At 46.9% G+C, this 20,168-nt stretch overlaps 1 protein-coding gene across 2 annotated transcripts in view; it reads right to left on the reverse strand.

Annotated features, from left to right (window-relative positions):
- Window positions 1-4,201: 4,201 nt before the first annotated feature.
- The window catches only part of COPB1 (COPI coat complex subunit beta 1), a 54,318-nt gene continuing 38,351 nt past the window's right edge, over window positions 4,202-20,168 (reverse strand). For both annotated transcript variants that reach the window (XM_033928442.1, XM_033928443.1), the window contains exons 18-22: window positions 18,628-18,747; window positions 16,037-16,182; window positions 15,699-15,788; window positions 14,784-14,939; window positions 4,202-4,575 (exon numbers count right to left, since the gene is read on the reverse strand). In XM_033928442.1, the coding sequence (XP_033784333.1) occupies window positions 4,516-4,575; window positions 14,784-14,939; window positions 15,699-15,788; window positions 16,037-16,182; window positions 18,628-18,747 (572 nt within the window). In that variant the 3' untranslated portion in view covers window positions 4,202-4,515. The remainder of the gene's footprint in view (window positions 4,576-14,783; window positions 14,940-15,698; window positions 15,789-16,036; window positions 16,183-18,627; window positions 18,748-20,168) is intronic.

Consider the following 20,168-nt stretch of genomic DNA (forward strand, 5'->3'; position numbering starts at 1 on the left):
ATACAATTCTATATTAGTCTTTTTTTTATTGTATTTGAAGTATTGATATACGATGGGAGGGCTGGTAATGGGTGAAAGTACCCAAGAAAAGGACCTGGGGTAATAGTGGACAAGACAATGAAGCCGTCGGCACAGTGCGCAGTGGCCTCTAAGAAGGTGAATAGAATGCTAGGTATTATCAAGAAAGGTATTACAACCAGAACGAAAGAAGTTATCCTGCCATTGTATCGGGCAATGGTGCGCCTGCATCTGGAGTACTGCGTCCAATATTGGTCGCCGTACCTTAAGAAGGATATGGCGATACTCAAGAGGGTTCAGAAAAGAGCAACACGACTGATAAAAGGTATGGAAAACCTCTCATATGCTGAAAGATTAGAGAAACTAGGGCTCTTTTCCCTAGGAAAGCGGAGACTTAGAAGGGACAAGAAGGGATTAGACAATTTTCTGAAGGAAAAGGGGATAGAAGGGTATAGATAGAGGATTACTATACAGGTCCTGGACCTGATGGGCTGCCGCGTGAGCGGACTGCTGGGCATGATGGACCTCTGGTCTGACCCAGCAGAGGCACTGCTTATGTTCTTATGATATTTATATAATTTACAATCAGGTTTATGAATCACTAGATTCTTGATTGCAAACCATAGAGAGCTACGGGTTATGACCGTTTAAAAAAATGTTATGATTATTATATAATTTATATAAATCTGTGATGTTTACCAATCACATAAAAATATATATCACAGCCTTACGATTCTCTATATAAATATTAAATTAATTAGTTAGTGCTCAGACCCACAACCTATTTCATGTTCAAGTGAGGTAACCCGAACATAGGCTGCCATCAGACCATCATAGCACCAATGATGTCTGTATCACCATATGAAGTTGAATACTTATCTGCTGGTGGTAGTTGGAGTAACCAGGTCACGAGACAGGCAGTCCTATGTATTGAAGTGCCAGTGCAATGTAAACCATAAAAACTCAAGTCTTTCCCCCCTTTGCTATGTTGGTCTGATGGCAACCTATGTTTGGGTTACCTCACTTGAGCATGAAATAGGTTGTGGGTCTGAGCACTAACTCATTTAATATTTATTTATAGAATCATAAGGCTGTGATATATATTTTTATGTTATGATTATTATTACAGTATATGTTAAAGAGCATTTGACAAATTGTCTGATTATTATCCGATGCTGCTTATCCATGTTGGCACAAATATTATTGCTAGATATCCAAAAGTGACTTCATGACTCTGGGAGGGTGAAGCAAACGGATGCACAGGCGGTGTTCTTGCAAATCAACCGTCAAGAGTAAAGGCCAAAGCAGATGAATAAATGACTGGGTGAATAGTATCCTCGGCAGCGTTTCAGCTTCCTGGACCATGGGATGATTTTCCAAGGGCTACTGACCACAAATGATATCCATCTATCAAAGAAGGAATGAAGTGTCTTCAACAGCAGACTGGCTAATCTACTGAAGAGGTTTTAAACTAGAATCATTGGGGGAAGGGTGAATAAAACATTAAAATACCTCTACAAAAATGAGAAAAAAAGAGCTACACTTGGAAAGCAGCGTACACTAATATCCGTAGTATTGAATACTAGGTTCTGTATCTAGAGGTTGTGATGGAAGAGGCTGACTTGGAGTTAGTGACAGTTACAGAGAACTAGGACGGGGGCATAGTTATAGCAGATTATAATCAGGAAGGACAGAGTAGGAAGAAAAAACATACTGGGAAAGACTGAAGGTCTATCAAGCCCAGTATCCTGTTTCCAACAGTAGCCAACCCAGGCCCCAAGCTAGATCTCAAGTAGTAAACAGATTTTATGCTGCTTATTGTGACAGGGAAGAGCCTGTCAGCAGTTTAAACCCAGCTTTAAACCCTGCCTTGCAAAGGCTGGCCCCTATTCCTAAGCCCAGGAAGCTGCCTAATAATCCTGTACCTATCACCAAGAGCCAACAGGCAGGGCAAGGCAGAGAGAGAAGGGCAGAAACCATAACATCTGGTTTAGGGCACTATAATCCCTTTTGTAATACCTTGGGCAAATCTCCAACAAAACCTCTAGTAAAGAAAACCAGCACAGGCATGGTTAATGAGAGAGGTGTGGCTGGCAAGCAGGACGAACCCAGAGGGAGAGTGGGATTAGGCTTACAGCATAAAATGAGCATAGGTGGAAACACTAGGGAGAAGATTAGTGAGAAGATTGGAGAGAACACTCGGGAGAAGACTGGAGGGAGGAATGCAGGGGAGAGACATGCCGTACTAAGCAGGAAAGAGCCTGCTAAGAGTTCTCTGTCCCAGACCCTAGCTAAAGCACAGCTGGTCTTACAACCCTCCCGAGCTAACAGACTTCTGACTCCTAAGCAGAAGTGCAGGGGAGTAGAAAGACTTCCAGGGCAGAGCTGGCCGTTAGCTGTCCCTGAAGGGAGTTCTTACCCTGTCTCAGAAAGCGGAGATTCCCTAATGGAATTAGAGGGAGAGCTATCTGAAAGCAGTGAGATGGAGTGCAGTCTCGCAGTATGGGATCTTCTCGAGAATCACAGTTAACAAGGTATGAATGGGGGAGGGGAATGAAAGTGAATGTATCTTTGTGTAGCGTTCTTTCTCCCGTAGCAGAACTGTGGGCATGTGTGAATGAATCACTTAGAGCCTGAGAGGGAGGCCATGTAGATAAAAGGAAGGAGGTGAGAACCTTTAATGAACTTCCCCGAGAAGTGTAACAGAACTCAGAGACCTGACATTGTGTAACCCTGAAGCAGGGAACTTTCGGGGGGGGGGGGGGGGGGACTTACACCAGTCATAAAAGGTTGGGTTATATAAAGTTCCCTAGCCCTACCCAGGAGCATAGGGTAGTGGGGGGCATTGGACTTCGGGTGGGTTAGGTCACAGAGCTTCCTGAAGTATTTCCAAACAAAAGGAGCAAAATTAAGGAGAAAACGTTTTGGTTTATTTTTTGGCTTTTCTGCCTGGGTAGCAGGCTGGACTGTGTTGTAAGGAAGAAACCTTGTGAATATATGATTTGTTTTAAGTCTCCTCAGACCAAAGGGACTACTGGAACCCTAGTGCGGTGAACTAGGGGTAATAAAGATAAAAGCTGAACTTTACCAAGAACACAGTCTCCACTAATTATTCTACTGCTTATCCAGTAGAAGTCCTCCTGGGAGTGCTCCGTCCTTACGCCTGGGGCGGGAGCCGGGTTGCCAGCGCTAGGCTTACCCCCGGCCCCGCCACATTATCCTAGGAATAAGCAGTGGATTTCCCCAAGCCATCTCAATAATGGCCTATAGACTTCTCTTTTAGGAAGTTATCCAAACCTTTTTTAAACCCTGCTAAGCTTATTTCACCACATTCTCTGGCAACAAATTGCAGAGTTTAATTACATGTTGTGTGAAGAAAGATTTTCTCTAGTTTGTTTTAAATCTACTACTTAGTAGCTTCATCGCATGCCCCTTAGTCCTAGTAGTTTTGGAAAAGTGAACAAGTGATTCACATCTACACTTTCCACTCCACTCATTATTTGAGACCTCCCTGAGCTGAAGGGAGAAGTGGCGATCTTATATGTAAGTTGCAGCAGTCAGTCATTTTGACTGCAGACCTGGGATGGGCAGGAGCAATTGGGGATTGCTCCTCTTCCAACTTGCCACTTAACCTCTAGAATTATAAGGTAGGCCTGGGGGTTGCAGTTGCAGCTTCAGTTGGGCCCAAGGGAGAAGCTTCTTATGTTTGGGAGGGGGGGGGAACAGAAGAAGGAAGAAGTGGGGTGGGAGCTCCTCCAGTTTGGGTGTGAGGTGTTTTTTTTTTTTTTTTTGGGGGGGGGTGAAAGAAGGAAGGGAGAAAGTGAATAGGAGCTGTTCCCAGTCAGAGGATCAGGCCTGTTTTGGTTTCAGATGAAATTGATATAAATTGTTTCAGTCACCCTCAATGTGTCAAAATCTCTCTTGTATGCTTATTTAGTAGAAATATCCTGAACCCACAAGTAGCTAGATAGGCATCCTAACATCCTGTTGGAGCATCAGTGACTTAGATATATTCCTTTATCTGTCTATTCACTATCACACGCTTCCAGTTTCCAGCTTTAATAGTTTATGGCTACATGGAACCCAGGGTGACATCCTGATCTTATTAAACAGCCTGTAATTCATTAAATGTATATACACCACTATCCTCTTGATATATTAAAACCAAACACTAATCAATAAATAATAGTAATCAAATAATGCTGTCTTTATTATAAACCATAACAAAGGAAGTGCATGACAGCATAAATTTCTTTACCATACTGAGAAACAGGTCTTAGAATATTACATTACTAAGACGACATGGGCGAAATTTAAAGCTTTAAAAGTCTTTCTGAATTTTTTTTCTTGTTGGTGGGGTGTTGTAAGTTAGCTGCTGGGCTGGACTGAGCACAAGAGTTCAGCTTCTACAATTACACAAAGCACAGAAGAAACAGCATGTTCCGTATCCAACCCACCAGCTACCTAAACATTCAGTACAAAAGATTTGAAAAGGCTTTATACACATGATTTCTTCTGAGACAGATTTATCTTATCTCCAAGACTCAGAGCCATTCCCTGAAAGGAAGAAGAAAACACAAATATCAGCCATGAATGCACTTTATACCTAGGCACCATATTTTGATAATACAATGCAAATTACTGGTTAACATTGCAACACAGAAAATTGATAAGCCCAACAGATGCAGACTTTCTTGGTTAAATGCATGCATGCTAGTGGCTGAATCCAGCCCTTCCTATTGGAGGTAAACTGACCAAGGCTTGACTTTGCTAAAGCATGGCTTACCTGGAGTATTTATTGCAATTGAAAGTACAGTCTCGATTATCTGACATTAACAGGACCAACCTGTTGTCGAATAAGTGAAAAGCTAGATAATATGAAAACGATGGTAATCCCTCAAACAATGCATAGGCAGCAGGGTCCTAAACTAAACTAAACTAAACTTTAAGTTTATATACCGCATCATCTCCACGGGAGTGGAGCTCGACACGGTTTACAAAGCTTAAAAATATAGGAAGAGAGAGGAGAAAGATTTACAAGGGCATATATAAAGAGGGGATGTAACAGGAGAAGAGATGTTATATGTTAGAGAAAAGCCAGGTTTTCAGTTGTTTTCAGAATAGTTGGAGGGAGCCTAGATTCCGCAGTGGGATAGTGAGATCCTGGGTCCAAAACAAATTGTCTCAGGTACAAAACTTCCCTCTGTGCTATACCATAAAATGGAAAGAGAAGCCACGACTTCTTAATGGCGATGTGATATGCTGGATGGTCAGTTTAGCAAAGGTCAGATATCGAGATTGTCTTGTACCTACAGATATATTCCTACAGAAACTAGTTGAGTTGGCAGCTCTGCATCATGAAGAACACTGAATTGGTTGTATTTCACATCTCTGCCAATGAAGATTTCCTTCCTCTTGGCTTTCACAAGCTGTTCTAATTTGCACTTGTGGAAAATAAAAAGCAGAAATTGAGCAGGACAGTACTGACAGATTAGGTAATAACTCAACGGGCAAAGGTTTCCCTGCTCCTGGACCCTTTCTTTCTAGGACCACACTTGAGCTCCTACAGCCTCCTAAAAGTAAATGTAAGAACAGTCTGCAGCATAATAGCTAAGCTAAATTACTGTTGTGTCCCTCACAAACCAAAGTAACTGAAGAGCTAAATAGCACACATTTTTCTGTGTTGCTTCATTCAATAAACAAATAACGAGGTCATCCTTATGGGTTCATCTGTTCCTTTCTGGGGAAACAGGTTGCTTTGTACCATTACTTTGAAAAATTCAAGTATGATTTCTAGGGACAATAAACACACAGAAACAAAATTAAAAGGGGAGGACACAAGAGTTCTCCTACAAGGTACACATTGGAAGAACCTCTTGGAGATTTAAAGTCAAGCCTACGCAGTGGAAAAGCTACATCACCAGATGGCTTATGTCCAGGTGGCAAGCATTTTGGCCACCTGGAGAACCAGTTTCACCAGTGGAATAGCTGGAACTCATAATTTGGCAGGACCTAATATTAATATGTGTGGAACACTAACATAGCATCATAACCAGCCTACATAGCATCCAAGCTACGCCTATACACCCCTAATCGCCCCCTCTGCTCCAAAACGGAACAAAGACTCAGCATTCCCGCAGGGAGATCCCTCCGAATGAGTACAGCGTACAAACGATCCTACAGCCATTTCCTACCTCAGCTATGGAACCGACTACCCACATAGATCAGGTCGCTAGACTCACTAATGACCTTCCGCAGAGCAGTAAAGACCTTCCTCTACCGCCAGTCGGACCATTAAAAACTGCCTCCTCAATACTCCTAGTACTCTTCGCTATGACCAGTCGGGTCTCTAGAATAAGCTCTGTTATTGTCTACTGTAACCTATTTGTTGTCATGACTAGTCTGTTTTCAAACAATTGTGAATGTCTATTTGTAACCCATTCCGAGCTTCTGGGAGAATGGGATAGAAGTCGAAATAAATAAATAAAATGGCTAAGCCATACATTCTGACAAAATAATGCAGTCTCTCCTGCAAGCACCTCATCCCAGCCATCCCTCTCAAGCAAATAGCATCTAGCTCAGCGGTCTCAAACACGCGGCCTGCGGGCCACATGTGGCTCTCCAAGTTTTTTTTGGGGCCCGCTGTCTGGACTGGATCATTCCCTTCCTTTTGGAGCAGCAGCGGGTCTGTCCAGTTCGTTCCGTTCAAAACCGCGGGTTGGCGGCTCCTTGCGCTATTCGCTCCTACATCGGAAGCCTCTCTGACATCACAACATCAGAGAGGCTTCAGACGCAGGCGCGGATCTCGCAAGGAGCCGCCACCCGCGGCTTTGAATGGAAAGAGCCGGCCAGACACGCTGCTGCTCCAGTGGCGTACCAAGGGGGGGGGGGCGGTCCGCACAGCTGGTCACCCTCCACTGTTCTTCCTAGAGTGCGGCTCGCGGCTCCTCTAGAGCAGGGGTGCCCAACTACTTCCCTTCCCTTCTCACCGCCGGCACCATGCTCTTTAGGCTCCCTGCTTCTCTCGCCGCCCAACCTCAATTCTGACTTCGAGAGGACGTTCTAGCTAGCCAATCGCTGCCTGGCTGCCCGGAACGTCCTTTCCGACGTTAGAATTGTAGTCGGGCGGCGAGAGTTGGTCGGCCCCGTGGAGATCTCGGCCTGTTCTCGATGGCGGCAGCAGCAGCAGAAGCCTATTCCCCGGCGGCGGTGGTGGCGGCATGGGGGAGGGCAGGAAGGAAGAAAGAAAGAAAGAAGGGGGGGCAGGGAGCCAGAAGGAAAAAAGAAAGAAGGGGGGGGGACAGGGAGCCAGAAACAAAGCAAAAAATAGGACAAGGAATCAGAGAAAGACAGACATATAAAAAGAAAGAAAAAGTTGGGGGAGGGAATGAAGTCTGGAGGAGAGGAAGCATACAGGAGGCTGAAAGAAGAGAAGAAACATTGGATGCACAGTCAGAAGAATAAAGTGCAACCAGAGACTGATGAAATTACCAAACAAAGGTAGGAAAATGATTTTATTTTCAATTTAGTAATAGAAATGTGCCAGTTTTGAGAAAGAAAAAATATTTAAATGTGGGTGCTGCAGAAAAAATAGAGTACTTGGAGGGCCGCAGAAAAAATAGTTAATGTCTTATTAAAGAAAGGAGAAATTAGGTTCTTACCTGCTAATTTACTTTCTTTTAGCTTCTCCAGACCAGTAGAGGTTAACTTTACGATTGGGTATATATCTAATCATGACCAGCAGGTGGAGACTGAAAACAAAACTTTGGGACAGTATATCCTAGCCCCTCCTCTCTATTTCCCTCAGTCTGCCGAATAGCCAAGCAGAACCAAGAACTGGAAAACAACAGAGAGAAAAAACAATACTCCGAAAGGAGTAACAAATAACATACCCAAAAATGCTGTTGGAAAATGCAGAGGAGAAATTCCCGAAGGAATAAGGTCCCCACAGCTCGCCAGCTAAGCCAGCCGAGCCACAGCCGCTGCTCTTCAATTCTCCCCGGCCCTAGAAAAATACTAGAACCCGCAGCAAAAACCAAAAACTGCCCGCGCAACAGCCCCAACAACAACAACAACAGACAGGGTGGGGACCTCTACTGGTCTGGAGAAGCTAAAAGAAAGTAAATTAGCAGGTAAGAACCTAATTTCTCCTTCTTTAGCACTCTCCAGACCAGTAGAGGTTAACTTTACGATTGGGACGTACCAAAGCAGTCCCTCTCACGGGCGGGACCCCCGAAGGGCCGATACCAGAACACGCTCACCGAACACCGCGTCCCGACGCGCCTGAACATCTACCCGATAATGCCGAACAAATGAATGCAAGGAGGACCAAACCGCAGCCTTACAAATATCCACCGGAGGCACGAGCGACGACTCAGCCCAAGAAGCCGCCTGACCCCTAGTGGAATGAGCCTTGAGAAACTCCGGAACCGGCTTCTGACTCAGAAGATAAGCGGAAGCAATCATCTCCTTGATCCAACGCGCAATAGTAGCCTTAGAAGCGCCAGCCCCCCGACGAGGACCCGCCAGAAGCACAAAGAGATGATCGGAGCTCCGAAAATCCCGGGTCCGCTGCACATAAGCATGGAGGACCCGACCGACATCCAACTTGCGCAGCTGTCGTTGCTCAGAAGAACCCTCCCGACTACCCAAGACCGGGAGGACCACCGATTGATTGACATGAAAAGGAGAAACTACCTTCGGCAGAAAGGAAGGAACAGGCCGCAAAACAACCCGCTCCTTCGAAAACTCCAGGAAGGGAGCCCTACAAGAGAAAGCCTGTAGCTCAGACACCCGTCTAGCGGAAGTAATGGCCACCAAAAAGACCGACTTCAGCGTAAGGTCCTTCAACGAACAGCCATCCAACGGCTCGAAAGGAGGGCGCACTAGAACAGAAAGAACCAGATTGAGATCCCAAGAGGGAATCGAGGGCCTTATGGGAGGCCTGATCAACTTGGCCGCCCTAAGAAAGCGAATCACATCAGGAATGGCTGACAACCGCTGACCTGTCACCAGCCCCCGAAAAGCCGACAGGGCCGCCAGATGAACCCGAAGAGAAGACCAGGCCAGGCCCCTATCCAGGCCATCCTGCAAAAACTCTAGAATGTTAGGCAGAGAAGCGCGAAAGGAGACCACTCCCCGCGCTCGGCACCATTCCTCAAAAAGACGCCAAACCCGTACATAAGCCCGAGAGGTAGAAAGACTCCGGGACCCCAAAAGTGTAGAGATCACCTTGTCGGAATATCCCTTCTTACTCAGGCGGCCCCTTTCAAGAGCCAAGCCGTAAGACAAAAGGGAGACGGGTCGAACATGGGAATGGGACCCTGCGTCAGAAGATCGCACTCGAGAGGCAGAGGAAGAGGATCCGCCACCAGATGCCTCACCAGATCCGCATACCACGGACGACGAGGCCAATCCGGAGCCACCAAGACCACCAGCCCCGGATGGCGAACAATGCGAAGCAGTACTCTGCCCACTAATGGCCAAGGAGGGAACACATACAACAGCCCCTCCTCCGTTGGCCACGGTTGGACCAGAGCATCCAGACCCTCGGCCAGACCGTCCCTGCGACGACTGAAGAAGCGGGGTACTTTGGCGTTGCCACTTGTAGCCATCAGATCCATCAGGGGCTGCCCCCAAGCACGCACTAGCAACTGAAACGCCTCGGCGCCGAGACACCACTCTCCCGGATCCAAGAAGTGACGACTGAGGAAGTCCGCCTGAACGTTTTCTACCCCGGCAATGTGAGAGGCCGAGAGGTCCAGAAGATGCGACTCCGCCCAAACCATGAGCCGAGCCGCCTCCTGCGCCACCAGAGTGCTCTTGGTGCCCCCCTGACGATTGACATAAGCCACCGCCGTGGCATTGTCCGACAGGACTCTGACCGACTTGCCCAACAAAAGGGAGTGGAAAGCCAACAGCGCCAGCCGGACCGCCCTGGTCTCCAACACGTTGATCGACCAGGAGGCCTCCTCCGTGGACCAGGTTCCCTGAGCTGAGTGACCCAGACACTGGGCCCCCCAACCCAGGAGACTCGCATCCGTAAGGAGCACCGTCCACTGCGGAAGATCCAGACCCACCCCCTGAACTAGGTGAGGGGTCCGGAGCCACCAACGCAGACTGCAGCGCGCCAAGCCTCGCAGGGGAACCGGAACATCCATCCCGTGCCTCTGGGGAGACCACCTCCGGAGCAGAGCATACTGGAGAGGACGCATGTGGGCCCGCGCCCACCTCACCACGTCCAGGGACGCCGCCATCGACCCCAGGACCTGGAGGAAATCTCGCGCCCGAGGACACCGGGACGCCAAAAGCAGGCGAATCTGAGACTGCAATTTGCTCACCCGGGCCTCTGGGAGGAAGACCTTCCCCAAGGAGGTGTCGAACAGCACCCCGAGGTACTCCAGACGCTGAGCCGGAACCAACCGACTCTTGGAAAGGTTGACCACCCAGCCCAGCGACCGGAGAAACTCCACCACCCGAGCCGTAACCCGGGAGCTTTCCTGCAACGACTTGGCCCGAATTAACCAGTCGTCCAGGTAGGGGTGTACCAGGATGCCCTCCGACCGCAAGGCTGCCGCGACGACCACCATCACCTTGGTGAACGTCCGGGGAGCCGTGGCCAGCCCAAAGGGAAGCGCACAGAACTGATAGTGCCGACCCAAGATCGCAAAGCGCAGGAAACGCTGATGAGAGGCCCGAATAGGAACATGCAAGTAGGCCTCCGTCAGATCGAGAGAAGTGAGAAACTCCCCCGGCTGAACCGCCAGAATGACCGACCGCAGCGTTTCCATACGGAAAGAGGGAACCTTGAGAGCCCTGTTGACCCCTTTCAAATCGAGGATGGGCCGAAAAGTCCCCTCCTTCTTGGGCACCACAAAGTAAATGGAGTACCTGCCCGTGCCCCACTCCGGGGGGGGCACTGGAACTACTGCCCTGAGATCTAGCAAGCGCTGAAGGGTCTGGCGAAAAGCCTGCGTCTTCCCCGGAGTCTGACACGGAGAAGCGAGGAAAAAATCCGGCAGAGAGCGGGCGAACTCCAGGGCATAACCGTCCCGCACCACCTCCAGGACCCACTGATCGGACGTGATCTCGGCCCATTTGGGAAAAAAGTCGCGCAGCCGGGCCCCCACCGGAACCAAGGGGGGCGCCGGCAAGGTGTCATTGTGCAGGACGGGAAGCGGGGGAACCGGCGGAGGGGTTCCCTGCCCCCCGACGGGCCCCCCGAAAGGGCTGCATGCGCTGGAAGAACCGACCCCGGGAAAACCCCGGAGACTGGAAAGAAGCAGCCCCACGCCCAGGGCGATACTTGCGAAATTCCCGCAAACGCCCCCGGGCCGCACCACCCCGAGACGCCGGGCGGGCACGGTCCTCCGGCAAACGGGGAACTTTCGAGTCCGACAGAGTCTGAATCAACTTATCCAAGTCCTCTCCAAATAAAAACGACCCCCGAAAGGGAAATTTAGTAAGCTTAGCTTTGGACGCAGCATCCGCCGCCCAAGCGCGCAGCCACAACACACGCCTTGCGGCCACGCCAAAAGCCATGGACTTAGCCGAGATCCGCACCAAGTCATACAGAGCATCCGAGAGGAATGAGGCAGCCATCTCAATCTTCGCTACCTCCTGATCCACCAGAGACCAGTCGTCAGACTCGCGATCCAAGACCCGCTCCGCCCACCGAAACACGGCGCGAGCGACCAGTCCCCCACAAATAGCCGCCTGGACCCCAAAGGCAGAGACTTGAAAATTTTGCTTAAGGATGGTCTCCAATTTGCGCTCCTCAGAGTCCCGCAAGGCAGAACCGCCCTCAACAGGCACGGTATGCCGCTTGGAAATAGCCGAGACCACCGCATCCACGACTGGCGAAGCTAACGTAGCCCGATCCCCTTCAGGAATGGGATACAGGCGAGCCATGCTGCGCGCCAGCCGAAACGGCGTCTCCGGCGTTTTCCACTGCTCAAGAATAATATCCCGAATATCCTGATGCATAGGAAAAGAGCGGGAAACGGAACGGATCCCTCGTAACAGAGGGTCCCCCACACGCGGAGTCTCCGGCGGCGCGTCCTCAAAACGCAAAGCCGAAGAAACCTGTTGAATAAGGTCAGGCAGCTCATCTCTCTGAAAAAGGCGCACCACGGACGCCTCGTCACTGGAGAACGGGAAACCCGACAACCCGCCGCCAGCTTCCGTCCCCTCCAGAGGGTCCTGGAATTCCTCAGAAGGGTCCAGGTCCTCCTCCAGACCGACACGTTCCTCCGACCACAAATCCTCGTCCCACGACACCCGCGGACGCTTGGACAAGAGAGGCGGCGGAGGGGACGTCACGTCAGACGAGAGAGGCAAAGCCGCAGGGAGCGCGGAGGAAACCCCACCCCCCGAGACCCCCTGGGCGCAACCGGGACCCCCAGCCGCCTGAAAATAGGCTTTGCATAATGAAAAGAAAAAATCAGGGGAAAAACCCCCCGAGGGTCCCAAGGGACTCCCTGCCACAGCAGGGGACCCAGCAGAAACCTGCCCCTGCTTAGCCAAAACAGGGGGAAGGTCACCTGAGGTGGAAGACAAAATGGAGGGGCCAGACAGAGAAGATGGCGTCTTTCCCGCCAAAACAGCTCCCTCCATAGCCTGCAGCGGCTGAGAGACCTGAATAGTCTCAGCCGCTAAAACAGGCAAGCCGGCATCAGCTGTCAAAATATCAGCTGAGAGGGAATCCTCTAAAACCCGACCGTCGGCGGCTCGGGGAATCCCTCCGTGGGCGGACGGAGAAGACCGGGCTTCTCCACCGTTCCCTGCCGACTCGCGAGGCACCATCGGCGGGGAGCTCTGGGCGCCTGCAGCCGCTGCCGACGGAGCTCCTCCACCGCACCGGCCTGAACACCGCTTGCACAGGCCGGCCGCGAGTGCCTCGCGTCTGGAGCACAATGAGCACTTTTTCCCTTTAGAAGTGCTCATTGCTCCATACGCGACCTAGCTGTAAAAAAGTGCCGGTTAGTTGAAAAAATACAGTAAAATACAGTTTTCTTAAAGGGATACAACCCTCCAGACCAGCACTACCTCAGGATTTTTTTTTTTTTTTTTTTTTTTTACACAGAACAGACTCCACAGGCTCTCGAAGCAATATGCCTTGCTTGATTTAGGGGGCAAGGCTTACTGCTGAGGCTCCTCTAAAAAAATATGGGGAGGTGGAGGAAGTGGGGGGAGGGACCCCGCTCGTGACCCGCCGGGTTTGACACCCCCGAGGTCGGACGAACCCCCAAACAGAGTCCGTCCAAGCTCCGTCCGGCTAAAAACAGGGACAATAAACCTCTAAACAAATTCCAACAGCCCTACCAAGGGAGATGGGTACAGATCACTCAACACCTGCTGGAGACTGAAAGAAGACTGAGGGAAATAGAGAGGAGGGGCTAGGATATACTGTCCCAAAGTTTTGTTTTCAGTCTCCACCTGCTGGTCATGATTAGATATATACCCAATCGTAAAGTTAACCTCTACTGGTCTGGAGAGTGCTAAAGAATGACAATTTTGCATAAGGTAAAACTGTTAAAGGAAAGTTTTATAAACTATAAAGAGTTTAACCTCATGCAAAATTGTCATTTCTTTAATAAGACATTAACTATTTTTTCTGCGGCCCTCCAAGTACCTACAAATCCAAAATGTGGCCCCGCAAAGGGTTTGAGTTTGAGACCACTGATCTAGCTGATTCTCTTTCCCACCGTCTCTACTTAACCATCATATTGGAGCAGAATAGTGCAGTAGTCTAAAAATCAGTGGAAACGGTTTTGATTCCTATTGTTGCTCCTTGTGACCCTGGGCAAGTCACTCCAAGAATACACAAAAGAAAAACTTAGACTGAGCACACTGAGGTCAGAGAAAGTACTTGCATTAAACAAATATAAACCGCTTTGGCTGCACCACAGAAAGACAGTATATCAAATGCATGACCCATAGCCATATTCCACCCTGTGCCCCAGGCACTCTCCCTTCCAGTTATTCACTGAACAGGTTGCCTTAGTGCAGGGGGTGTCAAAGTCCCTCCTCAAGGGCCGCAATCCATTCGGGTTTTCAGGATTTCCCCAATGAATATGCATGAGATCTATTAGCATACAATGAAAGCAGTGCATGCAAATAGATCTCATGCATATTCATTGGAAAAATCCTGAAAACCCAACTGGGAGGGACTTTGACACCCCTGCCTTAGTGCCTCCATGTTCTCCTCTTCAGCAGCAGCTCTCATCGCCGACTGCTGCTGCCTCCTGATCTTCCGTTCTAACACTCCTGTTCAGTCACAACAAACTAATGTCTTGTCACCTCCTCCCATGGCTGCTAAGATGCCATACTTGGGTGATCCTGATTGCAAAGTGCAAAGACCATGGTATATTCACAGCTATACCTCTGCTCATTGCGTAGCGAAAGAGGCAATGACGTCCCCTCTACTGAAGTTCAGAATGCTGAAGTAAGGGAAAAGGAAGGAGATAAGTCTCTTCCAGTTAAGTGCAAAGTGCTCTTGCCACCAGGGGTCAGGATCTGGCTCATTACTGGGGGCTGATTTTAAATCTCCCACATGCTGTAATTTGCCTCTCTCTGATCTAAGGCCACCAATCGAATTAATATGGCTAAGCAGAAAAGAAATGCATACAAATAAAAGAATGAATGATTACAGGGACTAGCGAGGCAATACGTTTTCTTTTCTTGAACTTAAAAATAGCTTTTTCGAGAAAGCTTCTTCAGCCTGTTGAGGACAGTGAACAGCAAGGGGGTAGGGGAGTAATTACCTGACTCTTTGCACGGATTCGTATATGGCCGGTAACAGGAGCTTCTGGTCCAAGATTAATTGGCTTCTCAATGCTGACATTTGCAAGTGCATCCTCTCCAAATATGGAGCGTGCATAGAGATTCGCAGCCATAAAACCACAGTAACCAGAGAGTGCCTAAAAAGAGAACATACAGACCGTTTCATGATACACTGAATGAAGTAGCTTCAAACTATGATTTTAGCTTTATGTTATGCAAGCCGAGTGTTGGATTTTCAATAGCAACGGTGGTCCATATTTAGTCTCCCAATAGTTTTAACACAGAAGTCGTTTTCAGCCTCTTGTTGCACTTTGACAAAAGGCTTTCAAGTGAATTTGGATTTCCTCAACAGAAAAAGGAGAGCAAACACGTGTTTTATGAAAATTTGTGCCGCCCAGTCCCTTACAATGACTCTACGTAGATTGGTCTAATACAGAGATAGGCAATTCCGGTCCTCGAGAGCCGGAGCCAGGTCAGGTTTTCAGGATATCCACAATAAATATGCATGAGATAGATTTGCATCTCAAGGAGGCAGTGCATGCAAATTCATCTCATACATATTCATTGTGGATATCCTGAAAACCTGACCTGGCTCCGGCTCTCGAGGATCGGAATTGCCTACCCCTGGTCTAACAGATCTTACCAAGTCAAACACCATGGACTTGGTCTATGTTCTGTATAGAAAGCCCATTATACGACATATATATATTCTCAGGGACAGAGCAACCAAAGCCCCAGTTCAAAACAATTAGTTAAACACTACCCAGTCAGGAGTGTGGCAATACCCATGTCAGACCACCTCTGACAGCACAAACCACTCCACAATCAAACAAAAAGGCTTTCATATGTCACAGCTAAAGGAACAAGAACAGAAAATCAATCACAAAATTCCTCACCTTCTCTGGGGTGAGACACTTCATATTCGTTGATTTTAGTATGTGTTGTAGATATTCATTCAAGTCAGTGATATTTGTGTTGACAGTCACCTTCAATAATAAAAACCAAATACCAGAAATTAAAACAAGGTTGTGCGTTTCTTTTATGTGCTTAAGAGAGATACAGTAAATATATCTGTTAGCAGTGGAAAGAGTTAACCATGTATCCAACACAAGGACAAAATATCAAGCTAGAGAAAAGTGGGAATGACTCAGCTATTCAGTCAGTCTAAAGCTTTACTGCGTTTTTTAAATTTGAGTACGCAGAGGTGGTAAAAAGCAGTCTACAAAATACGTACTTTGTTTTCCCATTCAAATTCTGCCCACATTTGACGGAACTCGGTATCTGTACAAGAGGCGGGCTGAATATAGTCCATAATATCAATGTGAATATCACTCAAGACCACACAGTTTCTATCACTTGCCGCTCCCGACACGTCATACACTGAAATAAGAGAGTGCAAAAATAAGCCAACGCTAAAATTAAAGCCACTGCATTTTTGTTCACAAAGTTCACAGCTGAAATTATATTTAAGCAACAATGTGGATGCACATATCATTTGCAAGCCATGAGAATCGTGTCCAAAAGAGCAGTTAAGTCCAACCACAACTTATGGAAGGTACAGCTAACCTTCTGCATAGAGCAGTGGTCTCAAATTGGCGGCCCGGGGGCCACATGCGGCCCACCAGGTACTATTTTGAGGCCCTCAGTGTGTAGCATAAGCACAAAAGTAAAATAAGTTTCTTGATCATATGTCTCTTTAGCTATAAATTACAATATTATTATTAAGACTTAGCCAAAAGGAAAGATTTATAAACTATAAAGAGTTTTACCTCATGCAAAATTGTCATTTCTTTAATAAAACGTTAACTATTTTTTTCTGAGGCCCTCCAAGTACCTACAAATCCCAAAATGTGGCCCTGCAAAAGGTTTGAGTTTGAGACAACTGGCATAGAGGGTGTGACTTTTTATAAATAGCTAAAGAAGGGGTTTAAGAAGTGACGGCAACCCACAGGATCCTTAATGGCCCAAGCCCCGTCTTAAATAAATCTGCTATACTACAATGCAAAACCCTGTATCATAGGGCCAGACTTCATTTTGTTTTCAGATACAAAAATTTAACAGAAAGATTTAAATAGTCCCTATAGAGGGGTGATTCAAGATGGAGTTTTCTGGAGGTGGTTTTGAGAAAGTTATTAAATTATTACCTCAGAAGAAAAGGAATAAACTATAATACATCATTTTAATATAGAGAAACTCCATTTAAAAATAGGATAGAAAAGAGTAAAAACAAAAGTTTTTTTAAAATTTTTTTTTTCCTAAAATACTAAGCAACCAAGATCTCCATAATAATAATTCTAAAAGCTAAAAACAATCAAATCTCAGTAACTCATAATACATACAGTTAAAAAATTTTTTCCATATCAAAAATGAATCATTATATAAATACAGATTACAGTCCCAAACTCAATTATTCAATTTGAGAAAGCCAATTGAAAAAAATGTGCACCAGCATTTATGTATACTGGCCTTTGGCAGACGTAAATGCTTGTGCTCAAAGTTCATTTATCCAAACGGCACTCAATTTTTATATATAAATGTTCTTATGAGGATCACCAATCAAACTCTCACCAGTATATATCTCACCTCCAATGTATAATCCCCAGCTCCTCAAAAGTACCACCTGGGCTCAAACGTTTTCACTGCCCTAGGCTTTATGTACTACCTCCTCACTGGAGCCATTATCAATTTTTACTAACAAACTTTACTGTTAAATTTTTATTTAACAACCCTTCTAGCATATTTCAAGGGTACTTAGCTTTTAATTGCGGTCTTCTTTTTCAGGGAAACAGGAGCCGCCAATATGTTTCACCTACAGAAGGTTTTTGCAAGGCTTATCATCCCTTAGCAAGCTTTACATCACTGGTCTGATATGTCGGTGTAAAGCTAGGGCAGTGAAAACTTTTGAGCCCAGGTGGTACTTCTGAGGAGCTGGAGGTGAGGAGTTTGAGATACATACTGAGCTTGGCATATATCTTGGAGAGAGGGTGCTCAAAGTTAGGCACGATATATGCGCTCTGCTAGTATTCTATAAAGGCACTCTACGCAGAATATTAACTTAGCGCAAATCATTCCGGTGCCATTTACTGAATCTACCTCATTGTTCATTACATCAGCCTCTAGGTATCTAGCAGGGCAGAATGCTCAGAAGGTTCATAAACCCCAAAAGAAAATAAATGTTTGTAATACTCGACAGTCTTTCGTTAATTTTTAAGCTGGGGCCACTTTGGATACTAATGAGCTGAAGGAGAGCTGCCAAATATTTTCCCATGTGGGGCCATGACCAATGTTTATAAATGACATCCATCCTCACCAGCCCACCTTCAAACTTCATGGGGGTATCCTCAAGGTTGTGAGCATTTACAAATGCAATTCCTTTTGTCTATTTAGACATGCCTTGTCCTTCAAGCATGTAGTGCTCCCCCCCCCTGAGCCTGGATAGAGAGAGGGAGTAGCAGAAAAACAAAAAGATCTCTAGGGGCTGTCACTGGCTCCCAGGCCTTGCATTGAAGAACACTAATGTGAATGTTTTACTATTAAATGCTTAGGTATAGGCCAGACATGGGCAACTCCGGTCCTCGAGGGCCGGAATCCAACCAGGCTTTCAGGATTTCCCCAATGAATGTGCATTGAAAGCAGTGCATACATATAGATCTCATGCGTATTCACTGGGGGAATCCCGAAAACCCGACTGGATTCCGGCCCTCGAGGACCAGAGTTGCCCCTGTCTGGTATAGGCAGTCTAGAAAGTTTAGAAAGAAATAAAATAAGCTATAGCCTATTAAAAAGTTCCATATTCCACAAAAAGAAAATTAGACACATACTTACCAATATTGCCAAAAATGATGCCGTTTTCGGTGGAAGCTACCTTAACATTGGCCTTAATGTTAGCAAAATCATGTGGCGCAAGAGTCAAAGGAGATGGTTTTTCCACAAGTTTCAAGTCACCTGTTGGTTGTGGGGGAAAAAAAAGCAGTGAATTTCTTCCAGATAAAAATGGATTGTATTCTCAACACAGGATGGTGCAATACACAGTCTCCACTCAAAGCACGTTACTTTTAAACTAACGCTTATCTTTTAAGTTTCCTGACGGCTTTCAATATTGCCATATGTCTAGGCCATTGTTAAAATTATAACAAAAATAATTTGCTAATAACCCTTTAACCTCTGAAGAGGATTGATATATGGAGGGAGGGAAGGTTCTCCTGAGAAAGATTCAAAACCCCAGAATAGTCTTACATTAGTGATTGAAGAAACCCTACGGAAAAAATGATAGTATTTGCGTTCACTCTATTACCTTCAGTATGCCAGATTTATCCACTGAAAATCAACACGTTGCCGAGAGGCTGAGGCTTCAGATACAAAGAGTGCTACTAAGCTGCGATAGCGTTTTTAGCACGCGCTAAACCGGCGCTACGCGGCTAGAACTAACGCCGGCTCAATGCTGGCGTTAGCGTCTAGCGTGTTTGGCAATTTAGCGCGTGCTAAAACCGCTATCAAAGCTACCGCTCATCGTATTAAATTCATTACTCCTCATTATCACTACTCCGTATTCTCTGATTCTACGTCTTCCTTACAATTTGTGTTCAGTTATGCGCTGACTTCTAACCATTTGCAATGCAACATGTCAATATTATATTGTAATCTATGTACAGTGGTGCCTCACACAACGAACTTAATCCGTTCCAGGAGCAAGTTTGTTATGTGAAACGTTTGTTGTGTGAAACGCGTTTTCCCATAAGAATACATGTAAAACAAAATAATTCGTTCTGCAGCCCTACATTTCCCTCCCTCCACCTCACCTTATATGCAGAGTTTGCCAGCTTTCTTTTTCACCCAGCCGCACGCTTTCAAAAAGCTGTGCACGCGCAGCTGCTGAAGTTGATCAATGTTCTCCTCTCCTGCAACTTCCGGTTTCCGGTTGCGTCAGAGGAGAAGATTGAACAACAGAGCATGCGCGCATGTGCTGCTCTTTGAAAGTGTGTGGCTGGCCGAAAAAGAAAGCCGGAAAACTCGGCATCTAAGGTAAGGTGGAGGGAGATGATGGAACACTGCATTCAGACAGGAGGGTGCTGCTGTTCCCGGCTTCGGCGAGAGTAGTTCCGCCCCCCCCCCCGGGCCCCTCGGGCGACTTCGTTGTGTGAAACGAAGTTCGTTATAGGGAGCAAGACAAAAAGTTCGTTATGCGCAGCGTTCGCTGTACGAGGCGTCCGTTATGCGAGGCACCACTGTATATCTTTCTTCTTGCCAATTTGCATCATGTAATCACTGACCGCTCAGTGACCTCTTCTCTATTTGTACACTGTAATTCGCTGACTGTACAGCTATTCTTCATTGTGAACCGCCTAGAAGTCGCAAGATTATGGCGG

Source organism: Geotrypetes seraphini, chromosome 19 (genome assembly GCF_902459505.1).
Source record: "Geotrypetes seraphini chromosome 19, aGeoSer1.1, whole genome shotgun sequence".
Lineage (NCBI taxonomy): Eukaryota > Metazoa > Chordata > Amphibia > Gymnophiona > Dermophiidae > Geotrypetes > Geotrypetes seraphini.